Genomic DNA, 22,376 nt, shown 5'->3' with positions numbered 1-22,376 from the left:
ACTTCATAATAGTACGATTATCATCATTGGGATGTGGCAGTTAAGGTAATAAAAATAAGCTAAATCTTTAATACACTTTACATATTATTATATTATACCATATTATATATTATATATAATACATATTATGTATATAATTATCCTTTAACAATATATAAATATAATTATATATATATTTTTTATGCTGTATGGCAGTGTCACAGTTGATTATTTTTCCATGTGAGTATCCGTTATTGCAGCACCATTTGTTGAATTTTTTTCTTGTCTGTTTTTTGTTTTTCTTGTTTGTTTTTTGGAAAGTGCATGGACCAGGAATTGAACCTGTGTCTCCTACATGGCAAGTGAGAATTCTACCACTGAACTACTCTTCCACGCCCTATAATTATAAATACATATATACATATTTGGGGGGTGGGGGGACACGGGCAGCCTCCGGGAATTGAACCTGGGTCTCTGGCGTGACAGGCGAGAATTCTGCCACTGAACCATCATTACACTGCCCTATAATTATAAATTTTGAAAGAACTATAGATTATAATCTTTTACAAACAGACATCTTTTAGAACAGGTAGCTGTAGATATAGTCTAACATTGGCATATTATCAATAAAGAGATGCCTCTATCAATGATGTGATAACAACCAAAAGAATCACAAAAAAAGTGGTTACTTTTGGGAAATGAGATAGGATGTGAAGAGGCATTATGTGTGATCAATTGATCTCATTATACCTCCATCTGTACTGGTTAGTATTTACCATTTATGGTACATGAATTATTTAAGATGTCAAAAAAATCCTCTTACAGAAACTGAAATTCAAGCCCCTCTGGAAGCCTTTTAAACGTATGTGTTTTGAAGAAACAGTAGATTTCTCTTTGGCTATTTTGTCTGGTACTATTGAAACATTCATTGATAATTTATTTCTGTTTGAGTAATTCCACTATCAGAATTGTAATATTTCCTTTATAGCAGTAGAACTGTCATATTTTCAGTAAATATTTTCATTAAAAATAATATTCCTTTTCTTCAGAAAACCTAATCTAAGAATGAATAATATGACTTTTTAAACAAACACGATATAAATTTAAGTAAAGTAAGTTCTATCAACCACCACATATTTGGCAAGGATGGGCAGAAGAAAAATCTGTGGAAAACTACTGGAAAAAAAAAAACATTGCAGAAGCAAGTAAATGATAAAATGGTTCCACGCTCCATTTGAGAGCAAATTATAATTAAAAGTTCTCATCATCCCTGTCAGTTTTATTTAGAGAAAAATCATACTTTCTTTATTAGAGATGATTTAGAGAAAGTTACACAGTAATATTCTTGAATGGATATTTGTTTCTTGTAATATCTTCATTACTAGTGATTTTACATTAACCTGTTACCATATCTGTAAAAGTAATATTAATATGAACCATTTTGCCAATAAGCATAAAATTGACATGAATAAACTTCAGAAGGAAATGTACAAAGCAGATTAATTAGTATACATTTAGCAAGTTGGCTGTTTCTGTGATAAATGTCTTCCTGCATCACCCTAGAAATGTTTAAAATGCTGCCAGGGAAAGTGCAAACAAAATATCTAAGGAGAGAAATCTAGATGTGCGCTTCCTTTTTGGCATTTCAGAATGTTTATTATGTAATATTTTACGAAAATTTGGCTTCAGAAAGTATACACTAGCAGAAGTTGGCCAAGACGGTAGGCGAAGAAAGCCAAACGGTTTTTAGACTTTCAACAATCAACCTAAATGTATGAAATGGTTTTCCCTGTAAATAGACACATAACTATCTGCCTACCCTCGTCTGACTTTAAAATCTGATGCCGTTCTTTCAATCTCCCTGCTCGGGGGCAGTGATGGGGTACGAATGACGTAAGCGATGAATGACGTAAGCGATGATGTAAGCGATGACGTAAGCTCTTCACACGCACGGACTGCGCAGACGCGGTTCCCGGGGCAGGGCGCTTGGCGCTCGGAGCCCTGCAGGGCCGCCCGCTGGTGTGCGCGCCCCGGGGCCGCAGCCCGAGCCGTCGCCGGGCGCTGCTAAGCAGGCGTCCTGGTCACTGGCCCTCTGCGGTTTCGCGTCCTCGTCCGACGGGAGGGCACGCACGGCCTCCCTTCGCAGGGCTGGGCGAGGCTTGGAGACAGGATGCGCTGAAGCTCCCAGAGGCGCGCGAAGCACGTGCTCACGAAGGCCAAACGGTCCTGGGTTCGCTTCCCAGCGGCTGGAAAAAGCGCCATACCAGGGGTTGGCTGAACAACGAGAACCTCTGGGCTCACGGTTTCGGGGCTCGGGGCTTGGCTTCCTCGGGAGGTCGGCGTCGCCCGGCTGGTCTGCAGTCTCCGGGGTTCCTTGGCATTTCCATCACACGGCAACGCGCGTGAGGATGTCTGTCCCTTCTGACTCAGCAGTTGCTCCCCCGGCTTCTCCCTCCCTTTCAGGCTGCTGTGCGATTCCGGGGATCCAGATTACAGCCCACCCAGACCAGAGCCCAGCCTGCCTGGGCAGGGCCACACCTGAACTGCAGCACCTGATTGGGGGGCACACCTGAGGGGGTGGTGTCACACCTCACGTTATATGACTGGGGGCATCACACCTGAGGGCAGGTGTCACACTTGAACTTAAGGACCTGGCTGGGAGGGAACACCTGAGGGGGGTCACACCTGAACTGAAGCCCCTGACTCAGCGGGACCACACCTGAACTGAAGCCCCTGACTCGGCAGGACCACACCTGAGCTGAAGTACCTGATTCAGCGTGGCCACACCTGAACTGGAGTACCTGATTCAGCGTGGCCACACCTGAACTGAAGTACCTGATTCAGCGGGACCACACCTGAACTGAAGCCCCTGACTCGGCAGGACCACACCTGAGCTGAAGTACCTGATTCAGAGTGGCCACACCTGAACTGGAGTACCTGATTCAGCGTGGCCACACCTGAACTGAAGTACCTGATTCAGCGGGACCACACCTGAACTGAAGCCCCTGACTCGGCAGGACCACACCTGAGCTGAAGTACCTGATTCAGCGTGGCCACACCTGAACTGAAGTACCTGATTCAGCGGGACCACACCTGAACTGAAGTACCTGATTCAGCGGGGCCACACCTGAACTGGAGCTCCTGACTCGGCAGGACCACACCTGAGCTGAAGTACCTGATTCAGCTTGGCCACACCTGAACTGGAGTACCTGATTCAGCGGGACCACACCTGAACTGAAGTACCTGATTCAGCGGGGCCACACCTGAACTGGAGCTCCTGACTCGGCAGGACCACACCTGAGCTGAAGTACCTGATTCAGCGTGGCCACACCTGAACTGAAGTACCTGATTCAGCGGGACCACACCTGAACTGAAGTACCTGATTCAGCGGGGCCACACCTGAACTGGAGCTCCTGACTCGGCAGGACCACACCTGAGCTGAAGTACCTGACTCAACGGGACCACACCTGAGCTGAAGCCCCTGGCTCGGCGGGACCACACCTGAGCTGAAGCAGCAGTCGGTGGAGACCTTACCTGTGAGGGGTCCACATCCACTGGAATGCAGAACAGGGGGCCCAGAACATGGCTAATTTGCATGCACAATACAACACATTTTAGTTTGGCCCGTTTGCTTTGTAATTTAAAAGCTTAAACCTTCAAAGTTGACAGATTTTCCCAAGGTTTCACCATGGGGTGAAATCTAACTCTTAATTCTCAGGAAGAACTATGCAGAAGGTGGGCACAGAAGAGAGAAGGACAGCGCGTGTGGCTGTCCAATGGAAAGCCCTCCCACCCCGAGCCTCAGTTTCCTCACGTGTCCAACGTGTATTCCAGTAACGTCTGCGTGTTTGGAGGAGTGAAGGAAATTAGGAAGGGAGAGAGAACTCTGCAGGCAGTAGATGCAAATGTGTGCTATTTCACGCGTCCCCATCGCATGCTGCATGATTATTCTGTGGTTTGCCCTGTGCCCGCTGACCGAAGGGAGCTGAATGTTGGGTGTGGGAGACGAGCAGGATGGGGAAGGGGGAACATGCATTGCTGAATGACCCTCACATATGCAAGGGAGGATCCATGTGAGTTCCCGCAACTCCCACGAGACTGAAATTGCTCTTTCTCGAGTCACTAGCAGTTGCCAGGCCTGAAGCTGGCCACAATAAGCATGACTAGTCTTTCCAGAGTTACTCCTTAGCACAGCGCCCTGCTCTCCTGTCCTTATCTTCGCCCCGTCACTCTTTGATCGGGCCTTCCCTCTCTGCTGGGGCGGAGAATATTAGTCTGTTCCGTGTTCCCACCCTGATCGTATCACTTCCCGCCCCTGGATGGCACGTGGGCTCAGGTTCCATCCCTGCCGGCTAACACTATGGCTGTTTACTGACAGCTCCAGCCTCTTCCCTTAAATATGGAAGACAGATGTCTCCACTTGGATGGACACAGACACTTGAAAGCACTGTCCAATACTGAACTGAACAACTTTCCCTCCTAACTGGATAGCCTAATGGTTTTTCCATCTCAGTTTTATCATCATCATCTTCTCAGGAGCTATTATTAACTCCTCAACATTCCTCCTTTCCTAAATCCAATAAATCACCAAGTGCTGACCTTTTAGCTTCCTAAATATTCTGTGAATCCATCACCTGCCTCCTATCCCTGATATTTAATTCACCATCATTTCCATCCTCAGTTATCATGAACTTCCTAACTGCTGTTTCTTCTCTATTCCTGTGCCATCATACTTAACCTTCACACACCCCAAATCAAGTACTTAAACATCCAAATATACCTCTTCTTTACATTAGGAATACATTGAAAATATTTGTAAACTGGTTTGTTCAAGCACAGTCTCATTATATTACTCCTTTGTTATATTACTGATTTATTCATGGAACTTTTAAATATAATTTCCCAATGATCTAACCAAACTAAGAAAGAAAATGTAAATAAACAAATAGAAAACCATGGAGACCTTCAAAGTATGCTTTTAAAATTAATTGTTGAGTTATATATGACAGTGTAATATAATTTATTCTTAGCATGTTCACCTGGAAAGACAATGCACACGTATAGTTATATACTTTAACCTATAAACAGAAACATCGGTCATGCAAGTTTGTCAATTTTTCTTTTCTTATTTTAGCCATTTGCAAGGTAACAGTCAATTTGACAAATTATTAACAGATCTTTTTCATTCCTAAAATAAAATAATTCCTTCAGTAAATTCATTAATAATGTCATCAAATTGTTTAACAATGAAATTACAAAGTACAGAGTAGCATACGCAGTTTTTATTTCAACAAAAATAATTCCTTCAAATTATTTTACAGAAAAGAATATATTATTTTCTGCTTTTAATTCATTCTGACTTCATGTTTTCTCTTTTTCCTCCATAAAATACAGATATGACTTCAATGCCCAAAATTAACAATCTATATTTTTTCCTAATTTCTAAAATAGCAAATCAACCATTTCTTTATGAGATGGTATAAATACTGCCATCAAACATCAACTGTGTTTTCCTTTTCTATTCTGAGGCTTAAAATTATTATCAGGATGTGGGAAACTCATCAAGAATTCGGAAAAAAGTTGATAAATTATATAAAGAAGCTTTATATTAAACTCTAAGATATTCCAAAATTCTTCTCACAGTTTGTGATGCTAAACTACAAATATATCTTACGATTCTTTTAGCTACAGAATAAGCCACAGAATATCTCCTAAATACACATCACTTGGCCTCACTTATGCATTCAGAAAGCTAATATATTCTATGCTAGAAACAGAAATGCAGGTGCAGGAAAATGAGCTTGGTCGTTGATACCAGTTTATGTCAGCCACATTTCCAGATCCAGAGTGATCCTTCGTCGCTTTACTCTCCTTTCACCACCATATACAACTGATTTTCACGTCTTGTGAATTCCATCTCAGGAATATTACTGAAATTCAATCTCTCCTCCTGTTTGTACTTCCACTATCTTGCTGGGAAGTGATTACTTCCTTTCTGCTATACTACACTTACCTTCTAAATACACCCCCCCCCCCAAAAAAAATGACAACAAATAAAACCAGATCTGTGGCATACCAGAAAAAGAGAAAGCCTTGCAAAATCCTTTTGGATATACCATCTCGGCTAAGAACCTTGAGAGATCCATGTGTCTGACTTAAATTAAATCCAAAGTTTCTATCTCTGGAAGTTGTCAACTGATTTGTACACCGTGTCCCCCCAAGAACACATGCTTACATTCTCCCACTGCTCTCCCTGCCTTAGAGATCCATTTTATTTACTCTTCTGTCTTTCTCTCCAATTCTCACCCAGATTTACTCTTTGAATTTCTATCTATCTTCTTCCTTCTGTGTGACTGTCTCCATTCAAACTCAACACTTCATACTATCAAGTTGTGTGTGTGTGTGTGTATGTTTATGTGTGTGTTAGGGATGGGGTTAAAAATGATTTAGAGTGAAACATTAACTAAAATTAATGCAAATTTTAAGCAATTATATGTATATGTGTAATTATGGTTTTATACATATATATATAAATATATATATATATATTTATATATAAACCCATAATACCTATAATACTCATAAACATAAAGAAATTTTGGAACTTGAAATATCGGTTGAAACTAAAGCAATGCACCAATTAAGAGAGTCTTCTGAACTTTTTTGAATGAATAACCAAATGTCCATTATTCACGATATATCTTATGTATGAAATTGTCTGTGCCTATGTATTTCGCTATGTAGACACTTCAGTATGTGTCGAGGATAGACTCCTTTAAGTTTGGATATATCAAGTGTAAAGTAAATGCTTTCTAAATTCCTTCCCAATACTTTTTGTTATCTGGTTCTCTAAGTCCTTCTAAGTTTTAAGATCTCTATATGCATACATATATATGTGCACACACGCATGCACATGCACACGCACATCCTATGGAAAATACTCTATTAGCAGTCCATCCCCACAGATATGAAATGCATATGCTCCAGTCATATACAAATATTAGAGGCTTTTAAATATCAGCTGAAATGTCAGTATTCTTTAAATGAAATAGATTCACCTTTCATGTGAAAACTCCCGCATTTGAGATTGCAAAACAAGGGAAGGAAGGAAAGCCAGAAGGAATCTAGTCATGTAACCTAGAAGCCCAGCCTTTGTAAATTTGGTTTTATGCATCAGAAATGGAGAAAACTGGATAGCCAAGTTTTGGATTGAATAGGAGTGTGCTTACCTACCTACTTATCTAATGTCAGATTCCAGAACTTTAAAAACACAAATCACCTATTTTTCTTTATTTAGGATGTGTGACTGTATACACTTGGCCTATTTTCTGAACATCCGTCAGTGAAAAAAATATGGTAACACTGCAGAACTTTATTTTTCCTACTTTATAAAAGAAATGTGCTTTTATTCACTTAATATATTTCATGTGCATGTGAATAATTCATTCTGCTCTTAACATCGTGAAAACATAGGAATTGTATGGCAACAATTTGGTATCAACTGTAGGAAGTCAGAAAGTTTTAAGAACTATTTCAGTGTTGGTAGTTTCTTCCTCATGTTTTCTACAGCAGAGATGATTTTAAATAGCATTTTGTGCACTGCACAGCCCACCGACGGCATACACGTAATGCACATGACAGCTGAAAGAGCAGAATTGATGCTGAGCTCAGTTTTACATTTCCCATGTCTCTCAGCCATTGGCACCATGCAAAAATGACATTCAAAAGTTTTGTACTGCTTTTCCTTTGCAGCTACCAAAATCCTGCATTTGCTTTGCACTGACAATCCATCAGAAGGGATTATTTTATATTTTTCTTGCCTTTGTTGTATGCACAGTTGAACACAAATGATCTTTTCCCTTGATGATACAATTTTAAGAAAATTTTTCTTCTTGACATATTGATATAAACATTGTACAGAGAATTTGAACTATGTTTAACATAATTATTGTTTATTCACAAGGGATCCCCTTCTCAGGTGCTACCTTCTGTATTCAATGCATATTGAGTTATTCGTGCAGTTTGCGGGAGGTTATGATAAATTGAGACTACATCAAACCTATCTTATTCAAAAGTAACATTAAGATGGGGAGATATTGCTGAAGTGCTGTACTGTTCCAAAGACATACACCTATCAGGACTACATATTCTTGAATATTATTATTACGAACCTCCACTAAAAACGATGAGACATGAATATTGAACAACAAAGTAGGACTTATTTCATACTTGAGATGTGATTTTCAGAGGAAAATCTATTCAAATTTCAGTTAATTGTGTATATCAGCAGTGAAAGTATGCCAGTTAAAACTATGATTAGCTTTTCATTTTCAAGCGGATCAGTACACTTGAGGAGAAGCTGAGCGTCCTCGTTTAGGGTCTGGATAGATTGTGGTTTAGGAAGGTGGAGGTGGGAGATTCAGAAGGCACTAAACTCTGAAACTGGACCCAGGGTCCTGCGAGGCAGAAGAGTTGAGAATTTCTAAGGATTGGGCTCCTGGAAGCCAGCTTCACACTTTCTTCTGCCCAAGTAGGAAATTTTGTTCCCACTGCCTAAGCAATAATTTACCATTCATCTCAAATCATTTAGTGCACTTTTGAATAATAAAATTGACCAGTCATTTTACTATCAGCACTGTTGCTACATATTGCTATTTTAAATGGGAATCTTAACCATTACTCTAAGACAGAGAGACCAAAATAAGTGGCATAACTGAGGTTTAAAATTGCATCTGCGATAAAAGATTCACTATGGAACTGTACCATGGACTATCAAGTATGCCATATTTAATAAAATGCATAGTTTATATTAAACATACTTCATAATAACTGAGGCTTTCATTTCTTAGCTTCACATCCATCATTCATATTTTTCCAAAAACAGAGCAAAAATCAAGTATCTATATTTATAAGGTATACAATCAAGAAAGGTTGACAGATGATGAAGAAAGGTATTTTTATTGCTGTTAAATTATAAGTCTCAGATAGTCGTAAAAAACATCTAATAAATGTTGATGACATGCTGTTCAGTAGCCCTATAATGCAGTCTTTGTTTTAAAGAAGCATGTACTTCCCTCTATTTCTTTCCTTATCTAGTGCTTTGTGGGATTGAAACTAGCAGACATGAAGAATTTTTAGCAAGTTACAATATCACAAACATATAAAAATACAGTTTAAATTATGATAAATAATTTTAAGTGATATATCATGATAAATATCAGGTTAAATGTATTTCATTATTTTTAGTAGACATCAAACCAATAGAAGTGAAGATTTAAAAATTCTAGGTCTAAACAAAAGATAATTTAATTCATGAAATTATTCTGTACAAAATATTATATATATGTATACATATGCTTACACATATGTGAAGTAGACATTTCTATTTAAAAAGGATTTTAATTTAATTTAATTTACCAGTTTCACCTCTGATAAAAGTCAATTTGGTCTTACTTCTTTATCACTGATAAGTTCCTTGCTAAATCACACAGTTTAGACACCATGATTTGTAGAATGTTTTGCTTTAGATTTTTTATGTATGGTGAACAAACAGCAAAGAAGCATCCAGCTATTACCATGAAAGTAAATGGAAATCTACAGAAACCATTACTTTCTCTAATAATTGACATTAAAATGTAAAAATTACAACAATAAATACATCATTGACAACATAGCTACCTTTAGTTATTTGTAAAAAAAAATGAGCTCTATTGTGTATTTAATGGCTTAGCATTTATTGTGGAACATTTTAATAGAATGGAAAGAAGGTAGAACCATATTTCAATAACATGCTTTTGTTTCCCGTTCACCACCCACTAAAATGAACATAAATTTCCACCACTTACCTCTCTTAGCGCTTCTGCTTGTGCTTGCTGGCTTATCTGAAGGGCACGGGCAGCGACCTTCACATGTGACTGAGAGTGGCCTTCCTAAGACACATGCCTGATATTCCAGTTTGCACTGTATGAAGAGAGAAAAAACAGTAATTCAACTACATTTATTTGTATCATAGAACATCGAGAGAGATTTAGAAAGATTAAGTTTTATGCATATGATTTGAAAATGTTTTTGCTATGTTGTGCGTCTCCGACTGATAAGGCGCAATGGTATGTGCTCTTATGCTCCTGCTGCAGGATGGGGCATGCAGCTGCTTTGGCCGCCAATGTTGGTGAGCAGTCACTGTCTCCAGTTTGACAGCTCTGTCACATATGAACTGAGCACAGAATCACATGGACAGAGACGGCACAGGTGTTGACCATGCTTCTCTCAAGCCCCTTTTGTGCAGATTCTTGGATTTTAGTTACTTCAGTACGTAAGTGTCTTATCTCTTACTTAAGCCTGAGTTTTGGGGACAGATACCAGTAATTGATTTTGTTTTCAGTCAATGATTTGCACATCACGGGATGGCCTATGATGTATCACAGCAGGCAAAAAAACTGTACAGTGTAAATTTGTGAATTGATGTGTTTATAAAATATCGTGATTTCCCACAAAGATGTCACAAAGCCCAACACACACACACACACACACACAAGCATATGCATTTATATATAAAATAATACACAAAATGCTTCTATACATGTATACATATAGCAATTATACGAGTGCAGGGTTATATTTCATATACTATGTTAATTACTATAATATACATTATACTTTGGAATTGGGCCATCTTTCTTTTTAGTGCTTCTCTAATCCTACCATACAAATGGTTTCTAAACTGAGTTCTTCATAGGTCATATTTTATAGTTCCACATTTGTACAATTATACACTCATAAAACAGTGTTATCACTTAAGACTGGTTCTATAAATCCCAGAAATTATTTCACTTTATTTTGTAGAAAAGGTGAGGACAGCATGCGAGTTTTCAATGTTGGTGTAATCAGAGGAATAAAACCTCTTAAGAGTGTGACAATAGTGTGTTTGTGATTCTAACACTCATGCTGTGAAAAATAAAAGAAAAATGGTACTGAACAAAAAGCATTCCACCTGAATTAGAATTTAGGGTTTCCACTTTCTTCTATGTTGCCTTTGGGCTGTTTATTAACTGTTCTCAGCTTCGATGTCCCACATAAGTAACATCCAATCCACAGAGTTTTTAGAGTCAAACAGTCAGCTTTTCCCAATATAACAGTCATGAACCAGGCTCTCAGTAAAAGTTAAATAAAAACTAACTGCAATTAAAGTCACTTAATAAAAAATATACGGCATGTAAGTTTTGCTTTGTAAACATTCCTCTTAGTGGAATTGCACATTTTTAAACTCATTCTTAAGTTAAAATATTTTGTAACTTGGCATGTGGCTGCATAAAAGAAAAATGTAAAAGTACTCCAACTTTTAAGAGGTAATGACTATCTTCCTTACTGTAAAAGAAATATATCTTGCTAATTCTGAAGTAATGTGATTTCTTTGCTGGCTTTCTCCAACATTTATGCAGTATAAATTATTATGAAATTAAACAAGGTAGACTTTTGGGCTCCTATAGGCAACTGCATCAGCGACTAATTTAATTCCACTCCGCTGATACCAAGAAGCACTAAATGCGCCCAATGGCGACCAGGTCATACATCTGTAGGACATATTTTTCCTTATAAAACAATTTTAAATTGCCATGAAATATTCGTAACTAGAGCCACAGAAGGTGACTAAAATGGTATTACACATTTTGAACATAATTTTAGTGGCATCCTGAGCCTCACTGTGGAACAAACTCTTTCAAATACATCATTATTTTTCAAGGTTCAATGTTTAAATAGTTGAAAAAAATAAGTCATGTAAAATCATAGTGAATTTTAAATGTAGTTAAAAATGCCCAATATGTTACTAAAAGTAGAATAAATAGTTTAACAAGTGATTTAAGGACAGACTAATAAGTTACATGAAACTTTGGAACTTCAATTTTAATATCCTTTACTGTAAGTTCTTCTAACAGTATTTCAGAACTCTGGATTTGTTTATGTGAAAATTCTGAATTATGACATAATTTAAGAAGAGTTCAAGGGCAACTACAAGTGGTATATAAGCAGACAAAACCAAAAATCACTATTAATTATAGCCTAAATTTTGAAAATAAATTAGCTTTCTTCAAAGACGTTTTATGCCACACTCATTCAAATTTTAAATATGGGTTATTGTAACAGTGATTGATTTATACAAAGAACATGAAAGTTTTGATAATATTTGAATGAACAAAAAGTATATTAGTTATTAGTCTATTAAAAAAAGAATCACAACATTTTAGCATTTTTTACTGCTATTTTTTTAACCTCTAGCTACATTTCTTTGGCATCATTATAAGAATAAAAATATCCAAAATTATCTTTCAGATTGCATGGTATGATGAATTATAATTTTATAGAAGAATTACATTGTAAATGAAAGAATTTCTCTCTTTTTGTAATGATTCTATGGAATCTCCTTTTTCTGTATGTATTTTTTAAAGAGCAGCAGAATTCATATGAATATCCTGTGTATAATTATAAGACTCCAGCTTCCTGTAATCTGGAAACTTCTTAGCTTTATTTACCTATGAATTGATTTCAGAGAAAAAGTGTGTCGGGAGGGGAGGAATCTTTATAAAAAATTCTTCCTGAAGAATATTTAGGACAAATTAAAAATGCTATTTCACTGATTGCATTCTTAATTAATAATGTTCAATTTTCGTAATTATCACAAAGCTGAAATATTTATAAAGGTATAAGTGAACTAAAATATCACTTATAGGGCATGCTCATTAGCCTTTAATTACCAAAAATGCAAATGCCTTAGAAAAAGACATGATTACTACATTCCTGATGTCCTAAGGTCCTGTGCACAGAGCACTGTAGGTTACAATTCACTGTGAAAAGCAAGGGAGATTCCGACCGTCTGCTTAGACACAAGATGAGAGAGGAGAATAAAGTCTTCCTGCAGGAGAGATCTGGGCTGTGCCCGGGGTGCCGGGTCTCCCAGTGAGTGACGGCAGGACCGGCCGGGGTCCCGGGCTTTGAAGAAGGAATCACCACGGCCATGGCCATGGGAAACGCCTGAGACCGCAGCTTCCCAATGGGGGGTGGTTCTGTTACAGCTGGAGCTGGGGTGAGAGGGGCGGGGAAGGGTGCAAGGAGCACTAGAGCACGGAGGTCAGAACTGCTCCCCAACATCTTACAACGCATACATAGGGCAGCTCCCAGAGCCAGGAGTCACCCGGCCCAAAGTGGTAAGAGAGCCTAGGCTGAGGGATGCTGGCCTGGTGCAGGTCCACTGAAGGAGAGAGAGGAGAACCAGATGCTCTCGACCCATGCGTGGTTCCTGAGGGATGCTTTCTTGGGCATTTGCTAAAGTCATGTGTAGGAGTCAAGGCAATAATATAGATAAATAACCAGCTAGGAGGTTTTATTATCCAGACAATCCAGAAAATGCAAAACATTAAAAAAAAAAACAAATTGCATATGTGACAATGTCTTGTGTGGCTTCCTTTGTCTGAGGGGTCCAATGTCAAGCATTGAGCTATATACTCCTTTGATCACCAAAGCAAGAGAGGTATTTTTAAAATTAAATTACAAGTGAAGCTTAGAGAACTTATGTGACTTTCTTCAGAAACATATGCCTAGGGTGGGCCACAGTGGCTCAGCAGGCAAGAATGTTCACCTGCCATGCCAGAGGACCCGGGTTCGATTCCCGGTGCCTGCCCATGTTAAATATATATATATATATAATATATATATATATATATTATATATATATTATATATATATGCCTAAAATGGGATTTGAACACTATTTTATAGTTGTAAATAGAGCAAGTGTATAATTAGCAGTAGTTAAAATACAGCAACATTGTTCTGTTCTTGAAACAAAACAATTTTTATTCAGGTGAGTAAGCAATCAAATTGGGAAATAGGGAACATTATGAATTGCTTTTTAGACTCTGCTTTAATCTAGGTAGGTCTGGCCGATCTATCGCACCCCTTTCCTATCTTAGACAAGCAGCACGTTAGACATGGACTGAGCACTGAGATGTGAATTGGGACCGCCACGTGTTCTGCTGTAGAAAATCCTTCCCTGAGCAAACTCCCTGCATTTGGGTTCCTCTGCTCCCCACACTCGCGTTTCCCACGTGCATACCACAAAGAGGACACTCGGTCCAGCCTTGAAACCATTCTTTCATTCAACAGGGATTTGCTTTTACGCAGACATCATAACTCGAGCATATGCACATGAGGAGGGAGCCAAACACAGTGGTGCCGGCACTGAAAACCTATGCACTGTGGGGCAACAACGCACCATCGACACCATGCCACTGGGCTTGCCTAACAGCTACCTTCCATTAAGGAATACCACTGCTCATTTGGGGGCACACCTACTCTCTCCAGCTGAACTTTATTTTGAGAAACTTCCTATTTCACTTCAAAGTGTCATATACCATCACCTTCTCCGCTGGGCGAGTTGCGTGCCATAGGCAGGTCAGCGCTGTCCTCCCACACCCTAGGAGCTGGACATGGAGAGGGGCTGGCCCTCAGTGGGACAGCACCTGAATGTACGGACGGACGTCACAAGGCAGTAAAATGAGGGAAGGACCAAGTAGGCCTGAGGACATTAAAGCCTTAATGTGAGCCTTCCAAGGCTCGCGGATATGTGAGTTAATTTCTCCCTTATGCCTCAGAGCATATGTTTCCAACGTCCTATCAGGCGTCTAAGACAGCGCCTTGAACGTGGGGATTATAAGGGCTATTTGGATTTAAGGTGAGGTGAGGTGAGTGCAGGAAGGACCCCTTCGACCTGGGCTAATAATCAGGCAGTCCTCATCATGAACCAGCAAAAATCTTGCTGCAGTTGGCTAAAAGATGACCCTACCAAGGGCAAAAGAAGGAAAACAGCAAAGGGGTACCCTAGCCTTCACTTCATTAAGTACACACTCTCAGACCAGTGTAACTCCTATTTTCCAAACAGGAATGATACCAATTTTTCTTACATAAGTAAACACATTGCGGAATATCCTGTATATTTTAAACTGGCACAGAGTTTACAATAACTTGCAATGTAACATCAGAAGTGAAAGGACAAGACACTTTCCGCCGGGGCTGTGGCCTGGACTGGCTGTACTGCTGGTTGCATGGTGTGCCCTGCGCGGCCCGGAGCTGCTCACAGACGCAGTGGGCTGGCTGCATCACCGTCTCAGGGCTAATTTAACCCAAAGTACCCTCAGAACAACAGGATGAAGTTTACCCACAAATCAGCTGCGTTTATAAATGCATGTCTACAATGCCTCACTACCTTCCAATTACTGAGTCATTTAGATGGGTTATGAGGTCTCTGGAACCAGATATCTGTTATTTTAGGAGCTGTGTGAGTTTTCCACTTTTTAAGGCCATTTTTAAAACAAATATCTTAGACTTCAAAATCTGGTAACAAGAATAAAATTTAAGTTAAAGGCTAGCATGCTTATTATAAAACTATTTCATTCTTAATTGTTTATCATAATTGTCACTGAAATCAAAATTCTTGTTTAAATTGTACCAAGCCAATGTGGCGTCAATTAAAGTAACTGCTTCAAATAAAATAAAACTTTAAAAATGTGTCACTTAATAAATGCATATGTTTATGTGTATTTAAAATCAAATAAATCATTTGACTTAAATAGTTTATATTTTTTTTAAATCTTAATATATAACACGGCCTTTGATAGAGAGTTCATAGAATTTTCTAGAATGGTGCAGGAATAGTTAAAAAAAATGGATTAGAAAAGAAGGTCATAATGCCAAGTACTCCTGAAAGTGAGGATGACATCTGAGCAGAAATTATTTTTATAGATAAAAAGGGAGTGAATTTTAAAAAAAGAACAGGAGTAAGCAACGAAGGATGCATTTTGAAAGGACATGCAAAGAGATGAAAGATTCAGGACAGAAAGTTAAATTTAGCTAAAGAGAAAAAGACTCTAAAGACCTTAAATTTTGCTAAGGAAAGGAAAAAGCACTGAAAACTTTAAAGTAATAGAAGAATTCCACATTTCCACAGACATAAATACACTTACGTGTGGTATTTTCTCATCCATTTCAGTGTCTATGGGGCTTGCATACGCATTTTTATATTAACTGATTCTGTAAGTATAAAGGGTGAGGAAATTCCCTGCTTAATTTCCTTAAGGGATACCAAAAGCCTATTAGAAATATTTACTACTCTTTTCTTTCTTCTGACTTTTCTTTTTCTTTATTGGAGCGGTTGTGGGTTTACAGACCAACCATTCATAAAAACAGGATTCCGGCACACCACCTTGTCATCAAGACCGTGTGTCAGCGTGCAGCGTTTGCTCTGACGGATGACAGCACACTTTTGTATCTGCAGCGTGAGCTCCAGCCCGTGGTCTAACTCAGGCTCCACTGGGTACAGCAGTCCACGTTTTTTTTAAAATTACATTCTCTTACCATATATACCATATAAACGTTAGAGGAATCTAACGTTTCCTCTTTAATCACCTTCCGATATTTATTACGCGCACAATGTTGTGCCACCATCACCAGTATCTATCAGCAAAACATTTCCACCTTGTTCCACGAAGAATCTTGTACATTTCAAGCCATAACTTCCTGCTCTCTAAGCCCACCCCCTCCCCTGCAACGTATAGTCTAGATTCTGAGTGTATGGGTTTGCCTATTGTAAGTATTTCAAATTCTGATAGCTAATATATATGCTTAATGGTCAGTGGTCTGCAGAGAGTTTTATGTGCTGGCAGCAATGATTTACTTTTCAATATGCTAGAAGAGAAAAATGAGTAGGATGCAAAGATAGAAAGGTCAGTTTTGTTCCCCTGTGGAATGTTCCCTTTTGAGGAACCCTGATGGAACAGCCTGAGAAGAAGTCTCCTGAGACCTAGTGTCCTCTGCTAGGCACTTTAGGAATACACAAGCACCTGGGACAACAGCCTGGCAGTTCTGGCTACAGTAAGGAGAAGGGAGCTCTAAATGCAGCAGTGAAAGTGTATTTTTAAGAATGAATTTACATAGGAGAGGCAAGTCAGAAAAGGAAAACGATGAGGGTTAGGTGAACCAGAGAAAGCAGAAGCAAAGTGGCTAACCTTTCAGAGGTCAGCAATTCATTAAAAATTGCAATTAAGTATTTATCTCCCCACAATACACATGCACATAAATACACACTGAAAACCATTTCCATCTCTGTCTTATGTAAACCAACACCTACAGTAAAAACAACATGTGCTCAAACCGATGCCTCAATTCCAGTTCAACGGTTCAGATTCTTTCCAGCTTTCTCCTTTCTGAGCTTTGAAGCGCCTTCTCCAGCACTGAGAAATGTAGTCCTCATACACCGACTCACAAACTCAAACTCTCGTCTTAGCTGTTCAGCAGAGCAATGTGACGGGGGCACGCACTGCCCGTCGCGCTCTCAGCACCCCGTCCCTAGGCGGGAGACCTGTGCGCCACTCTCCACCGTCCCCTGCACACTTCAGAGGCCCCACTGTGTCCTCTCAGCTAAGGGAGGCGGGGGAGGGCCTAACTACCAGGTTTTCTATCATTTAGTAAGAGAGGAATGTTGAAACCTCACAACGTGGAGATAAGTAATATTTCACCATTTCTCCCTGTAGCAACTGCTTCATTTATCGTGAAAACATTTATTATAGACCCATGAGATCAGAATTATTATATTAGGTTTTCCAGGTGAATTAACATATCGATCAGATAGAGTGATCTTCATCTTCTATGGTTTTTATCTGAAAATCTAGTTTTTCTGATAATAGCAAAACTGCCCGACTCATTTGTATGCTGCTGGGAGTACAGTGCATGGAGACACTTCTCAGTGGACAGCCTGTATTTCTGCATGCGACTTCCGGACCACATGGTCAGTTTTGTTTGTATAGCAAGTAGCCTCCCAAGATGGAGTAGTGTCTCTTAGAAAAGACGGCAGGTTTGCTTGTGGCCAGTAACATCCCTGGGGAAAAGTTGCCCAGGAGTGTTGGTAGCCAGTTATACATGCTGGGATTTGCCAAATTCAGGTTTCCTTAGCTGTGAGACAAACCCAATGTATGCGCGGCAGACTACCGGTCATGCCTACAGCTCCTGTGGAGATGGTGGGGGAAGGAGAATTGACAGCTGTCAAGTTGTCCGCTCCATGACTGGTAAGTCCCTTGTCTCTGACCCGGGAACCTCGTGTCTCTGACAGCATCCCTTGACTCTGGGGCAGCTTGAGAGTGGGATAAATCTCAGACCCGTCAGACTACGGCAGTTTTTGGCAAGGAGGATGGGATGTCGACAGAGACAGGCCTTTCTGAAAAGGGAAGGCGCTGGCTCCCACGGTGCAGGGTAGAGGATGTGAGAAGGCGCCCACGTCCCCAGGCATTGGTCCCCCAGGGCCGGGCAGGAGGGGGGACAGGAGCCACACTCCTCCACATGTGCGAAAGCTCTGGGCCGAGCAGCGGGAGGGCGCACTGGCCCAAGTGCCCAGAGGGCGCCTTGGCCGCCATTCCCTCGTCCTGGGCAGGAGGACGGGACGGTACCTTGGCGGAGGGGGCCACACCCACCTCTCCCCAGATGGGACCTTTCTTTCATCACTTTACCTGCGTTTCCCCTGCTTTCTAAACCCCACTACCCTGTTTGGCATAACCACAATATTTTTGGTAGGTAATATGGCCTGTCTGGATTTTACATTCGTTATCTGCCATTTCACTACAGAATTTCTATATTTGGATTTCTTATTTTTCTTACTTGATATATATTGTACTTCCTATATTTGTGGATTCATGGATTTCATCACTTCTGAAAAATTCTCAATCAATGACTGAATATTTTCTTTATTGTGTTATATCTTCTCATTCTTCTTTCTATTTTCTATTCCCTTTTGGGGACTTTTTTCTGAAATAAATAAATATACATATATTTATATATAATGCATTGTATTATTTAATTTTGTTATATATATGCACACATATAAATGTATGCATATTGTATATTAATTCTCTTCAAAGCTCCCTAATCGGCTTTTTAAACTATCCATTAATTTTCAAGTTAATGATTACATTTTTCAATTTCATATATTATATTTCTTTTACAAATCTTTCTGATTGCTTCTGAAATTTTCTTGTTATTGCTATAATTTTCAATACCACTTTTAAGTCTTCAAATATTTCACACTTCAAGAATATTTTATACAGTTAATTTACATTTATACTACCTAATATTTATCTAGTAATTTTCATATTTTAAGATTGCAAAGTCTAAACCTGATTTAGTTCTTACTATTGTTGGCATTTTTTATTCTAGCTTCACTAAAGATTTTTTCTGATGTTTTTTGGTCTATTGGTTTCATATAGTGATTACTTTGCTTTATATGAGTGTGTTTCTTCATTCGAGTATTATTTTCATTCATTTGTGTGTGAGTACATTGTTAGCAAAACAAAAATTAGCAATCCTTAGGAGCTTGCATTCCTGACACTTTTGGACAGAGCCTTGCAGCTGTTAAGGTGTGCTGTCCGCACGGAACAATTTCGATTCTATTTCTCAGCCAGGGGCATCCCTGACCTTTTTCTGAGGTAGCATAATCCAAAACCCAGATCCAGGAGGCCGCAGGGCAGTGGTATAAATCACTCTCTTTTCCCACCGGGGACACTTCAGAGATAAAGACTGCACCTCCAAGGGTCTTAATGCCTGAAGACAGCTTCTCCCCTGATCACCTGTCCCTGGACCCAGCTGCGGAGAGGGCTGTTCGGTGAATCTACACCACTTTGCTTTCACCCTGTCATTCCTTCGCAGAGCATTCATTCCAAGTACCCTGATTCCAGCGATTGCCAGCTTTGTGTTTTCCCCTCCAGCTTCTTTATTTGAATTTCCTTACCTCCTACGTTCAGGTAGCTTTTGATGAATTGGCTTCTTCTGATCCAAAAACATACTTAATGGATTGTCAATATACATACCAAGATTAATTTTCTTGGTAAAAAGCCTTAAAGGTAGAGTGGGATTAAAGATTAAACATCCAATGATCATAGAGTATATGAAGAATTATTATGTGGAAATACATAATTTGCCCATGCATTCACTGATTAGGGTATGGCTTCTGCATTCACTGTGTTCATCTATATTTCACGTAAATATATATTCACATAAGTGTAAGAAGATATTATTTACGGCATTCTGATTCTTCTTTGTTTACAAAAATAACTCCTGCTGTATTAATTTTCAGTCACATTCATATGTAAATGTCACTTACATAATTATCATAACAATAAATGTAATTATACATACCAATTTATGCACCATAATTGTATTATTGTATTACTACATTTATATTACACCTATTTTTATTCATAGCCATATCATTATTAGCCCTGCTACTTACTTGTTTTGTGAGTTATGGATGTATGTAGTATCTCTATAATTCAGATTATAATCTTTAAAATTGGGATATCAGTTTAGGTTTAGGGATAACATTGGGTTATTAAGAGGAATAAATGAATTCATATATAAGTTATTCATTAACTTAATGAGTACATTGGTGCATTAGCTTAGAATACTGATTAACGTGTATTAGGCGTTAACTAATTGTTGGCCTTTTAAGAACTTTGTTTTGTAGGCTTCAGTGTGTGGCTACAAAAAGCAGATGCAGACACAGCTTCCCCCAAGCTTCTGTGGGTGCCCTGATTTTGATCTACCCGAGAACTTTCTGAATATTTCTACTGGAATACCTTCTGCCAACAGAGTAAGTCGGGCAACTGCTTCAGTTAACTTTAACTTTACCTGTGGATAAACTACTGATCCTGCTACAGTGTAAACTTCTGAAGAATTGGAGTATGTTTGGCTTCTTTAAATTTATCCTATTGCCTCCCATGGTTCTTTCTTCCTGGGAAAGTACTGAATAACCGGTGTTACAGAGAACACCATTCAGGTAAAATCCAGGGGTGATAAACGGCAGTTTTATTGCATTACCCAGCACGACGGTTCACTGTGTGAGCTTTAAGCGGGGTTCAGATTCCAGCACCGTCATTTGTCAGCATGGCAGCCTTTATACTCCCTCTTTTCCTTGCCCCAAATTGGAGATAATTATAGAATCTGTCTTAGAGGGTTGTTTTAAGGACTAAATTATTACACATAAAATACTTAGACCAGCACCTGACATAACTGTTCCATTATTTAAGCAATTGCTGCAACTAGCACCATGGCTGGTTCTGCTAAACTATGTCTCCTGCTACTATTATTATACATGTCTTTAAGAAAATGCATATTCAAGCATGTTCTATTCATTTTTAAGTTTTTAGTCAAACTGACTCCTTAAAATGCAAACTATTTTAAATTCATAAAATACAAGCTCTTTTAACAAAAAAAGCAATGGCCGTATTATCTAAGATATAAAAAATAATATAAAAATTAATATGAAATATTTCATATTACATATAAACACCACAAATGATCATATATGTATGTGGTGCTTTCCTTTTTTATACATAGTAGCAAATTGAACATGTGAACACACATTGACATTGTATGTTCTATTCTATCCTGGCTACAGAAAACCCAATTAATTCTGTTAAGAGCTGTACTTATTCAAACATAAACACCTATAGGTGATGTCATACCTACCAGTAAAACACTGAATACTTTCTTCTGGAACTGGGATTAAGGCAAGGAATCTTATTCAGAATCTTACTGGAGAGCCTACAAAGAACTCTAAGACTAGGGAAAATTAAAGGCATAAGAATAAGAAAGGAAGAAATAAAGTCCTCTCTATTCAGAGAGGATAATTGTATATCTAGCAAATCCTGACAGATTTACAAAACACTCCTAAAAATAATATGCAATTTAGCCAGGTGTCAATATACAATTTCAGTATAGAAAAAGTAACTGTATTAACAGCAATTAGAAGTAAAATAAAAGGAATTCCATTTATAATAGTATTAATAAATATGGGATACTCAGCAATATATTTAATAAAAGATATGAGACCTCTTTGCCCACACTATAAAATATTAATAAAGATCTAAATAAAAGGAGAAATGTATCAAGTTTGTGGAATTTAATACACCATTGGTAAGATAAATTCTCCTCAAATTTATCTATAGATGTAACATCATCTGAATCACAGTTCTAGCTGGTTTTCTGCAGAAACTGACAAACTGATCCTAAATGCATTTAGAAATGTGAAGGACAAATGCCAAAGCAACACTGAAAAGTAGAAGTAAGTTGGCTGTAGAAAACCGACCCCAAAACTTAATACAAAGACACAGCAGAGCAGGGGGGTACCGGCCCAAGGACAGACGAGTCACCCCCACTTTCACGATCTTTTCATCTTAAGAAAGGCGATAAGGCAGTCCAGTGGGGCAAGGCGCGGCCAACGGTCCTGGGACACCCGATTATGAACGCGAAAAAGAAGCTTCCAGAAGAAAATAGAGAATTTATATTTTCATTAAAAACCCATGG

General features: G+C 38.8%; 1 protein-coding gene across 1 annotated transcript in view; it reads right to left on the bottom strand.

Moving 5' to 3' along the window:
- The window catches only part of SPOCK3 (SPARC (osteonectin), cwcv and kazal like domains proteoglycan 3), a 398,330-nt gene that overhangs the window by 88,518 nt on the left and 287,436 nt on the right, over nt 1-22,376 (bottom strand). Inside the window, exon 6 of the mRNA XM_077144397.1 lies at nt 9,825-9,939. Coding sequence (XP_077000512.1) covers nt 9,825-9,939 — 115 coding nt within the window. The remainder of the gene's footprint in view (nt 1-9,824; nt 9,940-22,376) is intronic.

Source organism: Tamandua tetradactyla, chromosome 26 (assembly GCF_023851605.1).
Source record: "Tamandua tetradactyla isolate mTamTet1 chromosome 26, mTamTet1.pri, whole genome shotgun sequence".
NCBI lineage: Eukaryota > Metazoa > Chordata > Mammalia > Pilosa > Myrmecophagidae > Tamandua > Tamandua tetradactyla.
This window is presented reverse-complemented; position numbering and strand designations above follow the sequence as displayed.